The following is an 18,328-nucleotide window of genomic DNA, read 5'->3' as shown; positions in this document are numbered from 1 at the left end:
TTCCTAACCTACAGTCACTTGATCTAAAACATCTCCAAAGAAGTCTATTATAATATCTTTATTCAGCTGAGTTATTCATGAGGGTAAAAGGAGTTAAACTAAATTTAATTAAGAAAAGTCAATGTCACAGACTGAGGTTCTCATTAAATGATTAAACTACTTCTCCTAATAATTTGATCCTACAAAATAATAGAAAATGCATTTAAAGTTCACATGATTAATGCTATGAGATATAAACTGATTACATTATTGTTCAAATGATGGAAAACAATGCCCTCTTCCCACCATTCCTGCTAGCTGCTACGTCAAAATATTATAAAATGAAAACTTCACCTCCTTTCAGCTAATCAAAACACACTAGTGTTCAGCAGAGACAACACCAAAGAAACCACATATTAGAGACTGGAGAAATGATGGTCATTAACACATTTATAAATAATTGTTAGTGAATTGTTATCTTGATTTCTCTGAAAACACAAATTGATAGAATAAATAATCTTTAAGAGTCAAATACTTTCAAGTGTTCATTCATGTTATTTGATAACAAGTTTTATTGGGAAATAATTGGGGGAATAGTAATTTATAACAACATGAGAAATAATCTTACTCAATTTTTTCCTATGATTATCCAGAAGAGACTCAGCAAGTTTGTTTAACATATCCTCAATAATAAATTGTTCACTGATGCATTTTAGATCATTTCTATTGATTCAGCCGGAAGAGTGCAAGTGATGGCGATATACTTTTTAATGTTATTTTTAATACAATAAACATGAAAGGCTAACATATACAAAGTTTTCAGTCATTTAGCAATATTTGAAATAATTTTACATTTTCTCTTTCCTATTTTTCTTTATTCCTTTTCTATCTTTAATGGCACTTTAAACACCTGCCCCATACATGGATTACATGACAGTCTAGAAAGAATTTAAATTTTGATAGTTGATAGAAGAATGCCATTCCATTGGATGAAACTAACTTTCCCTGGACCTTGCATATCAATAGCATATGAAAATGAACTATAACTTGTAATATCCACTTTATTAATATAACATTCAATTTAGTTAAACTTTAGAAGGATTCAGGAAAACAAATTATTCCCATATAAATGAACATTCCCTTTGAGATTATGGGTGACTGCTAAGGAAGGAAATCAAATAAATGTCCCCATGAAATAATCTATCCCCACATGCCACATAATATTTTAGTCTCTGACATAGAAATCCTCTATCTTAAAAAAAAAATCTGCAATTTGATTTAAAAATAATATACTCTGTTCAGAGCATAGATGTAGAATTAAAACAGATCATATATAGAAGTTAAAACTTTTGGGAAAGGAATGATAGTATTCACAAAAATTTTCAGATGGCCTTTCTGATAAAATGCCCCAAGCCTAACTGTAGCATATTCCTAACTAAATGTTTACTAGTTACTAAGCTAGATACCAAGAGCAACTCAATTTTTTTTGTTATTGCTAATAGAAATTTTAGCCTATCCTCTGAGCAATTACAGATGCCCAGGGGATGAATCCTGATTTGTCTAAGTCAGTTGATGGTAGATTCACTCACCATTCACAAGTGATCAGGATAGTCCTCCTTTTAATAACAGAGTATTGTGCACAGAAAAACTTAACCATCATTGGAAAGTTACACAGTTTCTAAAATCTTAGAAAGATGCTACAGAAAATGGTTCTAGTTTACTAGGTTTTAATCATTATACCAGTGTGAACTTTGGCAAGTTTTTTTAACCTCCACTTGCCTCAGTGGATTCTTAAAATGAGATATTCATGACTAACTGGTATGTTTTTATAAGATAAAATGAAATAATTCATATACTCTAATGCTTAGATATATCCTCAGGACATGATGAGGACTTAATAAATATTAGCTGTATTAGATGGTGGCATAGACTAATGTATAGGTCTTCGAAAAAGTCATATGTGGACATTTACCAGTGCCCTAATCTTAGACTTCCCAGTAGCTACCAGACCATGAGAAATAAATTTATATTGTTTATAATCCACCCAGTCTATGGTATTTTGTTGCAGCATCCTACACAAGACAGATGTCAGATAGAAACTTTTCTCAACTATCTTCCACTTCTGTGCAAATGTTTTAGTGTGTGAAAAATGGAGGACACAAACCTTGTGCCCATTGCTGATGGTCTCTCACTTATGATGGATTTTACATGAGCAGCAGTTGCTATCTTGTCAAAAAAAAAAAAAAATGCTTGATATCACACTTTCAAATATACTTAATGGCTTACACCTGTCTAGAGGATAAGATAAATGCTCTTTAGTCTAGACTTCAAAATGCTCCAAAAGATGATTTCAACCAATGTTCTCAGTTGAAATTTTAATCTCTCCTCTCTACATCTGTCTCCAATAGTCAAAGTCAACTCATTTTCCATCTCCGCAAATGATGTGTTACATCACCACAGATACAAACATACACATGACTATGCACATTATATATGACTAAATACATTTGCTCCCTAGCCCTGAAAAGTTCTTTCTCTATTTCTACCATTGAAATAGCTTAAAAACATAAATAAGTGGTAAAGAACAAAGAAACAAGGAAAGGCTATTATTAATAAATGTTTAATTGAAATGAGTAGAGGAATAAGGCAATAAGTTCAGCACAGTAGATTGTTATAAAATTAAGACATTTGTGTGCTTGGTTAGACTTAATTAAATGAAAGTGTTAAGCAACTGCATAGGCAAAACTTAAGAAAAAGTGGAAGGAAAAAAATTTATAATCAAGACAGTGGGGAAGAGAGTATAATAAAGAGGTTAAGAAAATGGTATTGGAGTCAAATTGCTTGAATTCAAATCTAGCTCTGCCTTTTGCTAGCTATGCAATCTTGAGAAATTTTCTTAACCACATTGTGCTTTCGTTTCCCTATCTATATAATGGAGATCCAGATAGTAATCATTCTGTAAAGCTTAAGTGTGAATATTAAATTTGTTATTACACATAGATTTCAAAACTATCTCTGGCCCAAAGAAAGCTTTCATTAAGTGTTATGAGATAAAAAGGAAATACAATATATTATCTGTTATTTTTCAAGTCTTCATCAATATTAATTTTTCACCAAAACAAATCTTCAACTGCCTCTACATATTATTTGTACCTATTATTTAAACCTTTCTTGAGAGATGCAGTAGAAGGAGCTATCTATACTATACTATGTAGTTATTTATGTGTACATCCTAGACATTGTAAGATCTCTAAAATCAGCAACTGTTGTATATTTTTCCATCATTGCCAACTAATAGGTATTTGTTAAGTAAATATAATAAATACAAAGATATTATCTCACCTTTAATATGAAAATAGGTTGCTATAATTTTCACATCTTATTATTAACATTGCAACCATCAAATTATGTGTTTTGAGAGAGACTTAGGGTTATAACAATAACATGCCAAATATTTTAATTGAGGTGTGATATTTTGTAATATGATAATATTACAAATATACAATTAAATTAACAATGACCTCATTACCATTGTTTAGAATCAGCGTTTTAAATTATAGATACAAAAATTCAGCATCAAGAACCATTTTTTTAAGATATTTATTTATCTATTTGACAGACATAGATCACAAGTAGGCAGAGAGAGAGTGGGGAAAGCAGGCTCCCTGCTGAGCAGACAGCCCAATGCAGGGCTTGATCACAGGACCCTGAGATCATGACCTGAGCTGAAGGCAGAGGCTTTATTTAACCCACTGAGCCACCCAGGTGTCCCAAGAGCCATTTTAGAAAAGGTTATGAGATTGCAATCATACAACACTTTCAGAAATTTTTGGATAGCTGATACAGTATAAATAAATACTTACAAATTCTTGCTAAGCATGAAGTCTTTAAAAATTATATCATGCTGAATTTTCTGTGTAAAAAGTGTAAATATAAAAACTAAATTATTTTGGAAATTAAGCACCTATTTAATGACAAAATTTAAAGAAAATTAAGGTCATATTAATGCAGAAACATTGTGCTTTTGACTCTGTTCTCAATGGCCAAATTCCAAATGTATAAAAAAACAAAGATTCAGATTTTGAAAATAAGAAAAAAAAATTGTTACAACTAAATCTAGAAAGAGTTATAGATCACTCATTTTGGGCAGTGATATAAGGCATGATGTTTTGATTCTAGGAATACAGTCCTTGATCTTTCCAATAGCAAACCCTCATTTTATATAAGAAAAAAATGTGATGCAACCCCAGAAAGTTCTTTTTCTGAGTTCAAATTTATAGATATCATAAAGACCATGGATCATTAAATTGTACTATACTTTCCTTATGATGTACTGTTTAAGTTTCTTGCTCTACTTTGAAAGCTTGTTTTTCCAAAACAAAATTATTTGCTTTTACTTTGTGAGACTATGAAGTAATCATGTTTTTCCAATCTGTTTATGTTCCCAGAGAGATTAAAATCAAACAATGCTGATTCTAACAAATATGAAAGAATATAGAACATGATTTCTGTATGTTAACCTTGCTCTTAGTTTCATCTCACTCCTCTATTATTTTCTCTTAACATAGCTATCCTTGTTTACATTTATTTTGTTTGCTATGTGTATCATGTTTTTAAGCTGCATTAATTGCTTTTTTTAATTAGTTAAAAATTAAATACAAGTATAAGTAAATGACCTTTATATTTTAACTTAGTTTGAATCCTATGGTAACCTCAAACACAAGGATCAGTAAATAAAATTATATTGATCAGGATACAAGGAATTAGTGACGTAAATATAAGAACAAAAATAATAGACAAAATATTCATTTTTTTCAAGACTACCTCAAAATTTAAGATATTCAATACCAGTTTTACATACTTAAGACTTATGTAGTAAAAATAAAATTATTTCTCTTCTGTAGAGTCAGATTGATATTTGGGAAAAGCCTAAGGAAAAGGACTATAGAAAAATTTCAGATTTCAAGCACATTAAAGCAATAGACCAAAAATGTAGAATTTTTGAAGGCATTCAAGTTTCAGCATTTCATTTTGTTATCCATTCTTAACTATATGCAAGATCTGTCATCATTGAATGGCTCAACCATACATACCCTTAACATCACTTACTAAGACAATGAGTGACTGATAAACTATAACAGAGGAGACAGAGCTTAAGACCAAAAATGTGTGAAGCGTCCTTCCAGAAGGACTATAAAAATTCTTATTACTGGGCTTTCTTAGCTCAAAAAACAGGGAATTTTCATATAAAGCTAGTCTACTAACATGTGTCTTATGTCATTATCCAATGTCTTTGGTGGGCTTCTATTCACTTTCTTCCTTTATCCAAAATTATTTTGCCTTACATTTTGAGTTAAGGTAGCTTTACAAAGAGCAAAATACCAAATCGCCATCACGGTGGTTCACTGAGCTTAAATCCTAGTATGACATTATAGGATAGCTTTTCAAGGTTCTTATGCATGAAACCAGCTATTTGACTAAGCACACTCCATCATTTTTTAAGTTGTGATCCCACATAATCATGTGAATACTTTGCACACACCAAGATAATATAATTTTCTATTTTTCTACATGTTTTGAAATGTAGATAAGTGTTGGAAAATGAGTACTGCTTAATGTTTTAAAATTTTGTTTTTAGGGGCTCCTGGCTGGCTGAGTGGTTAAAGCCTCTGCCTTTAGCTCAGGTCATGATCTCAGGGTCCTGGGATCGAGTCCTGAATTGGACTCTCTACTCAACAGGGAGTCTGCTTCCCCCACTTTTTCTGCCTTCCTCTCTGCCTACTTGTGATCTCTCTGTCAAATAAATAAATAAAATCTTTTAAAAAATTCTGTTTTTATTTGGGGAGCAATATTATGAAACTATTTGATGTAGCTTCTTCAAAAATATACACTTTCCTCAAATAATTTAGATCTTTCACTTAGAATATTTTATATTGTTTTTTGTCAAAACAAGTAGACAAGGGGCGCCTGGGTGGCTCAGTTGGTTAAGTGACTGCCTTCAGCTCAGGTCATGATCCCAGAGTCCCAGGATCAAGTCTTGCATGGGGTTCCCACCTTCACAGGGAGTCTCCTTCTCCCTCTGACCTTCTCCTCTCTCATGCTCTCAATCTCTCTCTCAAATAAATAAATAAAATCTTAAAAAAAAAATGTAGACAAAAACTCCAGGTAAACAAAACTTCTTTGGAAGTGTATGGCTCAAAATTCTACCTAATAGTCATAAACATCTAAAGACTCAGTCATATGAAAAGGAAACTAACTTTTTTCTTTGATTTTCAAAATATACATTGTTGGTATTTTTCTAAGAATCACACAGAAAGAGAAAGAAATGGAAATCATTCCATTAAAGAAAAAGAACCAAACTCCTACAAATTAACAATATATTATTATAACCTATAACACACAAAAAATTACAGTTCTAATGACTGTATCTTTGTTGTCAAAGAACATGAACTAGTTTATAATAAGAATGGCAGATGAAGAATCAAAACACTTGGACAACTGAGTAAAGCTACAAAAATATTTGAGTTATTTGATACAGGAGAGAAAGGGGGGCGGGGAATAGCTTCCTGAATGGAGAAGGATACAGCATAATAAAGCCATATGGGGAAAATAATATGTGAGCTGAATGTTAAAGTCATGGCTTACTGTTAGTTGCAGCATCAGGGAACAGGACAATTATATGGTAAGAATACAAGATCCTGATTTTCTTCTCTAAATATCAGAAACACATAGAAGTCCAGTACTATTGGTTATATAAGAATGCTATTCTATCTTTTCTAAGTCACCAAATAAGAGATCCTACGTTCAAAAGATTACGAGTTTCACGAGGCCTGAGTTGTTTTATCTATCATTATATGTAGTATTGTGCCCTGCAAATAATGATTTCTTAATATGTATCAGTTTAGTTATTGAATATACATCAAATATAAGAACTTCCAACAATGAATGCCTCAGAATTGCTGTTGCCCTTGAGAAACACGTTTTCACCACTAATGTATATTACTTGCTGATCCCAGTCTAATTTTCTAGGTTAATGTGGGGCTTGAAATTCCCCCTAACCACTGCAACTCTGAAAAAATTTAATTCCACTGCCTATATGGTCCTAGATATGTTCATTCTCTGGTGTTAATCAGTTTTCAAATACCTGTTTTGATGATGATGATAGAAATAAGGAAATTGCTACTTGTTATTATAGATTAGGTATGTTATATACATTCCCTGATATGATTCTCATCATAATGTTATAAAGTAGTGAGGACTTCCCCTATTGAACATATGAGAAAACTAAGATCTGAAAACTAAATACCTGGTTTTAAAGTTTCTATACCTTCTCAGTGACAGAGATGTAAAGCAAACCAAGGCTTTTATTAGTCCAGAGCACACTCTTTACAGAGATTTTTACTGTTACTTAAAAAGTATTCTCCAATATATCAGAGCTGTAGGCACACATTCAACTGTTAACAGATAGTTTTAAATATATTGAACATATATATAACACAAGCGATAGCTATTATGTCTACATTATTTTTTTAAATTACTTTTTTAAATGTATTTGAAACCAACTTGAAATTTTTAGTAACTTCTATGTGCTAGGCATTGCACAAATATTTTCTAAATATCACCTCATTTAAGCTAATCTCCTTAACATTCACCGGTTCCTAAGATAGGTAAAAATATTTTCAATTTCTGACATAAGAAACAACACACCCAGGCAACGCATAACAGGAAAGCAAATCAGCTCACAGATCTTATGCCCTCAAATACAAATCGCGTGTCCTTTGTTCCATCATGCTAGATACTTTATCAGGACATCTTCAGCATTTTATCACACAAACAACTATTCATAACAAGATTAGGGTACATGAGAGGGCAACTGAGTGTTGGCCTGATCACTGATAGAACAGCCTACATTTTCCAGGGAGAGAGAAAGTAGCATGGACACTTGCAAATCATTCCTTGGCTTGACATTCTTCGTGGTGCTAGTATAACTCTATCACCATGTAATACTTGCTTAACTTCCTTGTTAATTAAAAGGCATACTAAAAATGTTTTCCTCATGACTGTCAAATATAGGACTTCACACAAAGGGACCAGAACCCTATAGGAGTATAAATGGGAGGGCTAATAAAAGCAAGATTTGGTGCCCAAATAATGCTGCTTGGATAATAATGCAAAGTGTGGTGGAGAAACTAGGTCTGCTAAAATATTTCCTGAGATAATATTTTAAAGTAACATCTTTGGAGGGGCAGCTGTGTGGCTCAGTCACTTAAACAACTGACTCTTTGATTTTGGCTTAGGTCAGGATCTCAGGGTCATGAGGTGGAGCCCCACTCAGGCTGTGCACTGGACATGGAGCCTGCTTAAGATTCTCTCCTTCTTCCTCTACCCTGCACCCCCACTGCTCATATGTGTGTGCTTTCTAAACCAATCAATCAATAATGAAATACAACACAATAACTTCTTTGGGAATCAGCTAAATTAAACAATAATAGCCCCAGTTTTCAAAAAGAATACTTAATGCATGTGTAGCCCATAACATTTTGATATTCAATAATGAATTTAATTTCCTTTTTTTTTTTTTTTTTTTTTTTTGCCTAGGACAATTTATCACTAACACCATTCTTTCTATAATTCAGGGAGTTACAATAAAACATTCTCTCCTTTGGTAATGGATTTAAGAAAAAAGAAGGCAATTTACTAGGTTTTCAAATCTTAAAAAGGGGGACTAAAGATTTTAGCTTCAAAAGAATAAAAATGTTAAAAAGTAACATTACAAGGAATTATTTAAAAAAAAAAAAAACCAGCACTGGACTCTGTTTTGATCTAGCATAGAAAAATCTCATATTAGAAAATATTTTCATTTTTCAATTTGCAGCTCAGTATTATGTTTAAGCACTATATGGAAATGAATAGAAGCATGACTCTGGGTTATTTATGTGTTTTGTTCTCAAGTCAATAAAATATTTTCCAGTTTCATACTTAATTATTTTTGTACTTAGGTTTTATCAATAATCAGGCCTATTATTAATGTAGCATCGAAGCATTGCACTAAACCTTCCTTCCTTTATCCCCTTCTCCAACTATTACCTCTAATGCTCTTTCCAATTCCATGTTTTAGTAACACATTTTTACCAAGGTTTAAAGTAGGGGTTTCAGTTATTCTCTGACAAAACAAGCTGCTGCTCTTTTTTCCATCAACTGTTTTCCTTACCACATTGTTATGGAAGGCACTCTTATTGCCAAGAATAAAACTTGGAAGATCCTTCTCATTCCTCATTGCTAATGTAGCTAATGGCAATTTCTTTTGCTTTGTCAGAAGTGACAGTTCCCTCATTAGTCCTTTTGCTTATCTGTCCTGTCAAATATTTGATTCACGTCACATGGCACCAATTGACTATATGACATCTACATCACTAACACAGAAGCCTTCCCCCAAATGAATCTCTCCTGTCGGATCAAAATAAGCTCTGTCAACATTTGACAACATCATATCCCTTCATTGATCATTGCTTTCCCTGAAACCTCTATGGATTCTAAGATCTTTACTTTGGGCTATAAATAAACTCAAACCTTCAGGAAAATATAATACTGTTTTTTTTTTTAATATAACACTGTTTTAAAATTTTCTTTAATTAATCTAGAATTCATCCTAGAACAACCTTAAATATTTTATGATTGATTACTTAAATCTTAATAGGTTAATTCTTCCATCAAATGATCTTTTTGACCAAGGTTTCCATTCATTTAAAACACTGTAATTGGGGTGCCTGGGTGGCTCAATTAAGCAGCTGCCTTCTGCTCAGGCCATGATCCCAGGATCCTGGGATTGAGCCCCCCATCAAGTTTCCTACTCAGCAGAGAGCCTGCTTCTCCCTCTCCCTCTGCCTGCTGCTCTGCTTACTTGTGCTCTCTATCTCTCTAATAAATAAATAAAATCTTTTTAAAATTTTTAAAAAATAAAACTATAACTTATGTGTAAATTTTACAAATAGTTTTATTAATTTGCCCTGGGGTGTGTATATCAAGATGCCACTCTGAATATAGAATATCATTACAAATTTTAGAACGTTTAAATTTAGGAATAGCATATCCATTCACCTTGTCTGTCAACTGCTCTTAATTAGTAAGGAATATTGGGAGCACTGAGTTGAGAAGGACTCTGGGGCCACATCACAATTCACTGGGAATAAATGTCATAGAAATGTTTATCAAAGGAGGGAGTGCAGAAAAGGCACGTGTCCCAGGCATTTCCAACCCAAGACTTACAGCATAGGAATTCACTTTCACTTTTTATAGAATATCGTGTAGCTCAGCACCAGGCAGTTAGTTGTCTTTTTCAAATACTAGCAGATGGTGTTGATAAAATTCATCCTGCTTGTGAACAAACACAAAAACCCTTGCACCATACCCTCTAGGTTGATATGACACTAGTTTTTCTTAATTAAACTCTCGTTGTTAGGAAACATCAAAAGAATTCTCTAAAAGCCAGGGTTTCATCAAGGAGAGACACTATGTAAACTCCAGGGAAAGCAATAAACAGATCATTACAGGGTTATCAGCCCCCTACAAAGTTATAAATTAAAGAATCAGTATGCTATCAAGTGGCAAAGAGCAGAGGAGGGAGGCTACAGTCTAAATAGTCTATCTTTTTTTTGACAACCACACAAAATCCAAATACTCTATTCCCCTATTCTTTAAGTTTAAAAAAAAAAAAATGCTTAATGGGAGATAAATTGTTCCTTAGAAAATTAGAGCATGTGTTCTATGAAGGCTGACTTCATAGACTCTACCTTTAGCCAGTGAATATTAGTAACACACCAGAATTACTTTTAAGGCTAGAAAGGAAAAATATCAACTCATTGAAAATATTCCTGCTCTATGTAGTTTTTATTTTTAGCCAGTCTTTTGTGAAATATTCTCTTAAAGTGTTGTCCCTACTTGAACTTTCTTCCACTCAACTGAGAGAAATTAAGCTTATCCTTATCAAGGTGCCTAACACACACAGATACTGATATTAAAGCAATTATCACACATTATTGTAATTATCTGATTACATAATGATCAGACGCACTAGAACTGCCTTCTTAAAGGCAAGACGGGTTTCTTAATTATCTTTTGATTTTCAGTACACAAAATAATGCTTTACACAGGATATGGCCTTAATAAATAGATGAGTGAATTAGTAAATTTATTCACTGGTATCTTTCTTAAAGAGAAGAAAAGGCAAGTTTAGCAGATTGAGGTTGAACAGGCAGAATTTCCAAAAATAGTGGGTATTATTTTTTTTTAATAGAAAAAAAACGTAGAGGTTAAAAATGGAAGTCAAAGGAAATAAGCCCGAAGAAATTTGGGGGTGAGAAGTAGAGTACACACTCTGGGAAAACAAACAAAACTGCAATGACAAGGTAGAAGTATTGGTTTTAGGGTTAGACTTGGATACAAGATCATGGATATTATCCACCCACTTTTTGTTGACTGTAATTCTTTCCTTTAGGGAGAAGATGGTAAGACATGCTAAGGAAAAGTGGGTAGACAGAGCTAGCATAAATAATAACTTAGTATGCCTCTGGTACTTTACGTATGCTATCATATTAAACTCTAAAAGTACTGTGATGTTCATATTTCTATCTCTTCATCCTATTAGAGCTAAAAAATAGTTTCCAAAATTAATGTACTTTTTTGCTCAAAAGCCCTAGTCAATAAGGGGCACACCTAGTATTTAGACTCAGATCTTTCTGGTTCCACACGTTCCTGTTGAAACTAAGATGAATACAGAGCCCCAAAACAGGAAGTAACATTTAGGCAGTATTGGTAGTGCTCCACGGAAACCTCTTAAAGGTGCTTCTTGGTTTTATGAATCTTAATAAATTCTTTTGATTTTGGAAGTTTTGTGCTTTGAAAGAGATGGTAGTCTTTTGATTGCTTCAAATGTAAAGCTCCATTTCTTTTCTAATAATAAAATACTTCTGAACAGAGATGCAAATTATTTTGGTGAAGTGTCAAAAGGGTAACAACTTGGGCTTTGTAACTAAACAGAATGGGTTCAAATCTAGCATCCCCACCACACCCCAAATTGAGAGAAATTTCTCCATGGACCCTAACATTTCTTCCCATCTTGTAAGCAGAGATTCCAACTGTCCTTCTGCTCCTTGTACTAAACTATCTTTACAAAGATGTTGGTACAACAAACAGCCTCAGGGGACAGTGTCGTCCACCAGAGTAAAGGGCAAGTTTGCCTATAACTTTGCAGGGAGAGAAAGAGGGGTGCCCTCCAGAGCAAAGGGCAGACATCCTAATTTACAAAGCATTCCATTTTCCCTAAGCTCATGGTTTTTCATGTGCAGGTACCTCATACTCTTTATATCATTCTATAAGAATTAGGGCTTAGAGAATGGCACAAATGTTAATATTCTGGCTGGTGACAGTTTTGTGAATAATAAACTCTCCTCTGTTTCTGACCCAAAAAACTGGGGTCCTCTACCATCACCCAAGAAACTGTGGCAGAAAAATTTATTAACTCACAAGTCGAGTAAAATCTAACTCTTTATAGTTTTCAACATTTACTGAGGAAACTTGAGCAGTTATTCCAAAATTTTTGCACTTCAGTTTTGTATTGTTATGAAATTTAAAAGTGACTATACTTAGAAATTTCTTAGTACGCTATCACATCCAAATGGTGTTCTAAGTGTTGCAATAAATGGTAGCTAATAGTAGTCAGAAATAGCATCAGTCAAAACAGCAGAGTAGAAACTGCAAGAGAAGCAAAAGTAGCACTGACACTAAGAATGCCAACGCACGGCAGATACTTTATTAAGTGGCAGTTATTGGTTTTCTTCTTTAATCTTCACAACAAATGGAAAAGACGTTGTTGTTTTCTCTCTCATTGGTTAAGTGAAATAAATGAATCTTAGAGTTGATATGATTTGCCTAAAGTCACTCCCAGAGTCATTGTCAAAGCCGAGATAAGAAGCCAGCTGTGTCTGATCTTCACGAGTCTGCCCTGCTTGTACTTGGCAGCCACATTGTTGGAAAGGAAGCTACAAAGTAACTGAGACCAGCACGTGGACATTCCTACCTCCCATTCATACCTCCCATTCATACCGGAAGCAAATGCCAAAAGATAAAAGAGATACAACTCATTTATCTTTCTCTTTGTTCAAAAAGTAAGCTCGCGGAAAATGATAAAGTTCTCTAAAATTTCTGTGGGCAAGATTCATCCATGAATTCGGCTTCCGTCGAACATGTATCTTGCAGGCACAGTACTTTGAAACTTTGTCCACATTAGAGTATTATTGTTTTCCCCATAATACAAATAATCTTTATCAGTATCAATTAAATAAATTATATAGCATTCTTATTTCACAAATTCCCAAACGAAGTCTTCCACCAGATATCTTTAAAAGATTCACAGATTCAATCAATACTTCAAAATGAAAACAAAATTATGACTTTGACAGCCTAAATTAAATTTCTGAACATCATAAACTTCGTGTTTTTCTAACATAAATACAAAGACACATTTATATACAATGCATAAATATGTATATAAACATATATTTTACTGTTTCGTTTCACAAGTAATAGTGTCTTATTTTTTGACAAGCATTTTTTCTAAACTTGTCATGTAGTATATGTATACACAAACCTATAGATTTCTTTTAATCTTCAAATTTTATAAAAGGAATAAGCACCAAATGCCAAACATATTTTGCAATTACACTGTCAGATTACAACTCTAACTTTTAAAATGTTTTTATCATGTCAAACAAATATTCAATCAGCATAAAAATAAATATTTTTTCTTTACCTCTGCAAATAGGAACAGGAAAATCCCATGAGGCTGTATTCACTGAATTGGCTATACAGGTGAGTTGCGGGTGGCCATCAAGAATATATCCGGTAACACAGCTGTAGCGGATCTTGTCCCCAACGTCGAACCGCGTACCATATAACACACCTTTGGGTGGAACTCCCGGGTTTCCACAAGAGCTACTCTGCAATTCTATAAAAGGGAGAGAGAAGAAGAATTTACAGTTATCTTAATACGTATTTTAATGTTTTAGATTTTAAGAAGTATATGTAGATACAGATGTCTCTTTTCCTTTCAAAAAGTGTCACAATAAAAGGAAATATCTTCCCTCTCAACACATGTAACACAGAAGTATGGGAAAGGAACCAAATTTTACCAAAAGATACTGGGTTTCATTCTTCGTATTAGAAAAATTTAAATTTTTTATATAATTTAATTTTTCTAGCAACTTTAAAAATCAACAATACACATATTTTACAGACATTAAAGCTAAGAAAAATACCATTTATATGACTTTTTCAAAGTTACATTCTACTTCTAAGAATAAACAAATAAGTTTCATTAATATGTTCTCATTATTTTGATGCATCTGTTTAACTCTAAACCAGAAGCATTTCTCTGACAACATATGTGTAAATTTTTGGTGGAAAATTTTTTTTTCCACTTAAATAAGAAAAATATAGTGCAGTAATGAAATGGAAATATTTTTGAAGTTGGAGAGACTGGCTAGAATTCCCAATTTGTTTAACCTGAAAATATAATAATAATTGCATACGATTGTCAAGTTTTAAATAGATGAATATGTTAGGATATTGTATCTACTGCCTTATTTTATTAGTTAATACTAAAAGTATACAAGTATACAAATGTAAGAGATTTTTTTAAATATATATATTTTTTAATTTATTTGAAAAACAGAGATCACAAATAGGCAGAGAGGCAGGAAGAGAGACAGAAGGGAGCAGGCAGCAAGCCTGATGCGGGGCTTGATCCCAGGACCCTGAGATCATGACCTGAGCTGAAGGCAGAGGCTTTAAACCACTGAGCAATCCACACACCCCCAATGTAAGAGATTTTTAAAAATGATATTCATTTCAGAGAAAAATCCAATTTCACTATAAATGAAAATAAATGGCAAGAAAATATATAGAAATAGCAAAACTTACAGAACTTAATGAGGTTAAGAACTATTTTTCCCAATATTATTTTCTAAATTTTCTATTACCTTTATATTATTTCATACTCTGAATAATTGTTAATACAAAGTAATGAATTACTGAGCTAAAAGATATTCAAGCTTGAGTAGGCAATAATTTAGTTAATGGTATTATACAAATGTTAATATCCTACTTTTGACAATTATGCTATGGTTACATAGCTAATATTATGGGAAGCTGGATACAAGTATAGGGGAATTCTGTACTATTTTCACAATTTATCTGAAAGTCTGAAATTATTGCAAAATAAAAATCTAAAAAACCACTGCAACACAAAAACGAAGTATGTTTCCATTTTGCATTGATACTCACCCCAGTTATATAGTTAGTAAGATCCATGCAGTTATTTAATATTAAGCCAAATACCTGTAAGCCACTATAATATGGAAAATATCAATGACAGTAAGTAAAAATACCAAAATAATATATAGATCTAATTTTACAAAAGCAATGGCCGTTTATAAGTAAGAGGTGTATACAGAGCTGAAATTTAATATTTTTACCCATAATAGGTATATGGTACTTTTGGGAATGTTTCCTAAGTGAACATGATTTTTTCTGTATAAATTTTTCCATGATAGTGAAAGAAAAAATCAGTGATAAATTTCAAATGAAGTCAGTTTAATCAATGAAAAATGTATTGACGGTATATAGAACTTGAGTTACATATATAGAAATAAAGTATTTACTTTTAGCTTAGGACAATTATTTTAGAGTATGAAACCTAAAACAGAAAAAAAACAAACTTGACTAATATTAATTACATATCAATGGTTTCTATAAATAACAAGCAATTTCCTTAAGCTTCCTCTGCATTTAAAGATACACCATAAACTGATATCTGTAAAATACTGTAAATATCAGTAGATAAGATTAATGATCTCAAATATTTCAGTTTTCTACTTTTCCAAGGCATATATGTTCATTTTCAGCAAAATTTAAACACATTATTCTGTGAATTTTGAGTAATCTTTAAAAATAATTTTGAAATATACAGTTTATTTTGAAATAGCTGGGGTTTTTTTTGAAAATTCATTTCATTGAAAGATGAGATGTTTGCTGCAAGAGACAGTGAGGTTAATAAGTTTTGATAAAATGAATGAGCATTTGATCCCTTGAATATAGTAATAACAAAGGAAATTCTTTTAATGAAACTACCACTTGTGGCCTTAGAATCAATCCACTGCTTTACCTCTCACATCCTAAAAAATAATTAAGGTCAGGACTTCAATTATCCTAAAATTATATATCTAGAAGGAAAAAGCAGTTTTCAAATTATTTCACAGGAAGCAGTTAACTAGAGGAATGAAGGGAAATATACAAGAAAGCTCTAAATAGTTCTTATACTCAGATTTAACTTTGATTTAAATGAACAAATAAACATTACCCAGAACAAAGTATCTAAATCAAAAATGGAAAACATAGGAAGTGAGTCAATAAATGAATAGCAGCACTGGTTGGATTCTTAATACATGACCTAATCTAGTGCCTTCCTTGTGGCTGATTTATTTCTATTTCTAATTTCTAAGACAGATAAGAAGTCAGACTGTTTCAAAATAAAACTCAAAAAATAAAGTTCTAAAACAAAGCTGGTTCTCACCTTCAGGAAATTCCCACTTTGGATTTCCCTTGTTTTTTGACTTTCATAAATAAAAACTACCCATCATTCTCTATAGACTGAATAGCCCATGAAGGCAGGTATGAAGATGTTTCACATGTTTAAGAGATCCCAATTCTATAGCCACTGTGCATAGATTCCATTTGTTGTCCTCTCTCAACCCTTTAACTTGGGGCTTGTCCCTAAGCTATGTCCATTTTAAGACAAAGAGCAAAGGATGTGTTATTAACTGAAAGGATTATATAACCCACCACACACACAAAAAAAAAATGCTATATTCTGATTCACATTTTAGTCTTGATTTTTAAAAAAAACAAACAGTGCTTCATATTTGAACTTTTAAAATTAATTTGTTATTTAATATGACAGTCTAGAACTAGCTAAGTTAGACTAATTTTTAGGCACTGCTTCTACCAGCTATCAGGAATTTGAATTGCAGGGGAAAATGAAGACACTCTCTACCATGTTTAGTAAAGCAAATTATAAACTAATCATTAATATACATGGTATTTACAATAAGTGGTGATTTTATCATTCTTAAGGATATCATTCTTAAGGAAAATAGAAATTGAAATTTAAGCAATAAAGATTTTTTATAGTAATTCACCAAATGGATCTACAAGGTAACAACATTCTGCTTATCATTTCACTGTGTTCCTGAAGCAAATAATTACATCTAAAGGGCAGAATTCCCAGACTCAGTTATCTTCTTTCACCAACAGATGACACTAATATATGGACTGAAAAGTTTATGTGATTAAAATAAAACAATTGTAGAACCTGACATATTCTTATCTGATATTCCATAAAACAAAGATTAAAATGGGATTGGAGTGTTCTGAGAGTACTTTAAAGTTATTGTCATAATACTATTATTTGAGTACTGATCAATCTTTTAATGCAAAAACTGTACTACAGCCTTATTTGAATTTATTCTTGGAATCTGTGCCATGAGATTGTGTGTGTAGATAAAACAGAAAGATTCAAGTGTTCCCCTGAGTGGCATAGTCGGTTAAGAATGTGCCTTTGGCTCAGGTCATAATCCTGGGGTCCTGGGATCCAGCCCCAGAGCAGACTCCCTGCTCAGGGGGGAGCCTGCTTCTCCCTCTACCTCTGCCCCCTGCCCCCAATTGTGCTCTCTCTCTAGCTTGCTCTCTCTTTATTTCAAATAAATAAATAAAGTCTTAAAAAAAAAAACAAACAACACCGCACACACAGAAATAGTCAAGTGAATAGTTTAGTGAATTGAGAAAATTCCTGGAAAACAAGTCTGAAGACTTTACACTCAAAAAATGTTTCTGAAAATGCCAAATACCCTTTATATAAGTTTACTGCTCTGTCCAAATGATTGAGTCAAATTAAACTTCATCTATTTTTGCTAGAAATATCTGTATTTTATTTATCCTCTCTTCTCATATTGAAATTATCAGCAAATAGTATGAAGGCATTTTGGCAATATAAACCATGCTAAAGAGTATGGGATTATTGAGAAAGCAAAAAATTACTTGAGGAAGATCCAAGATAAATAAAACTTCAAATGGAGGTTGGAATTTATTGACACTCCTCTGTATTAGTTGAAAGGAAATATAACTATAAATTACTTAGTAACTAATTTATTCATCAGATGTTCTTGAGGGTTATGGTTAACTTTGGTGCTCTGTGATGTGTATCATTTAAAGCAACACCACCTCCTTTGCCTTCTAA

The 18,328-nt window shown here is 32.5% G+C and overlaps 1 protein-coding gene across 2 annotated transcripts in view; it reads right to left on the bottom strand.

Annotated features, from left to right (window-relative positions):
- CSMD3 (CUB and Sushi multiple domains 3) overlaps window positions 1-18,328 on the bottom strand; it is a 1,221,727-nt gene that overhangs the window by 913,337 nt on the left and 290,062 nt on the right. For both annotated transcript variants that reach the window (XM_032858445.1, XM_032858446.1), the window contains exon 4: window positions 13,787-13,981. In XM_032858445.1, coding sequence (XP_032714336.1) covers window positions 13,787-13,981 — 195 coding nt within the window. The remainder of the gene's footprint in view (window positions 1-13,786; window positions 13,982-18,328) is intronic.

This window comes from Lontra canadensis, unplaced genomic scaffold (assembly GCF_010015895.1).
Source record: "Lontra canadensis isolate GAN:19392208 unplaced genomic scaffold, GSC_riverotter_1.0 scaffold15, whole genome shotgun sequence".
NCBI lineage: Eukaryota > Metazoa > Chordata > Mammalia > Carnivora > Mustelidae > Lontra > Lontra canadensis.
Note: the sequence above shows the minus strand (reverse complement) of the source record. Positions and strands in the feature narration are given on the sequence as shown.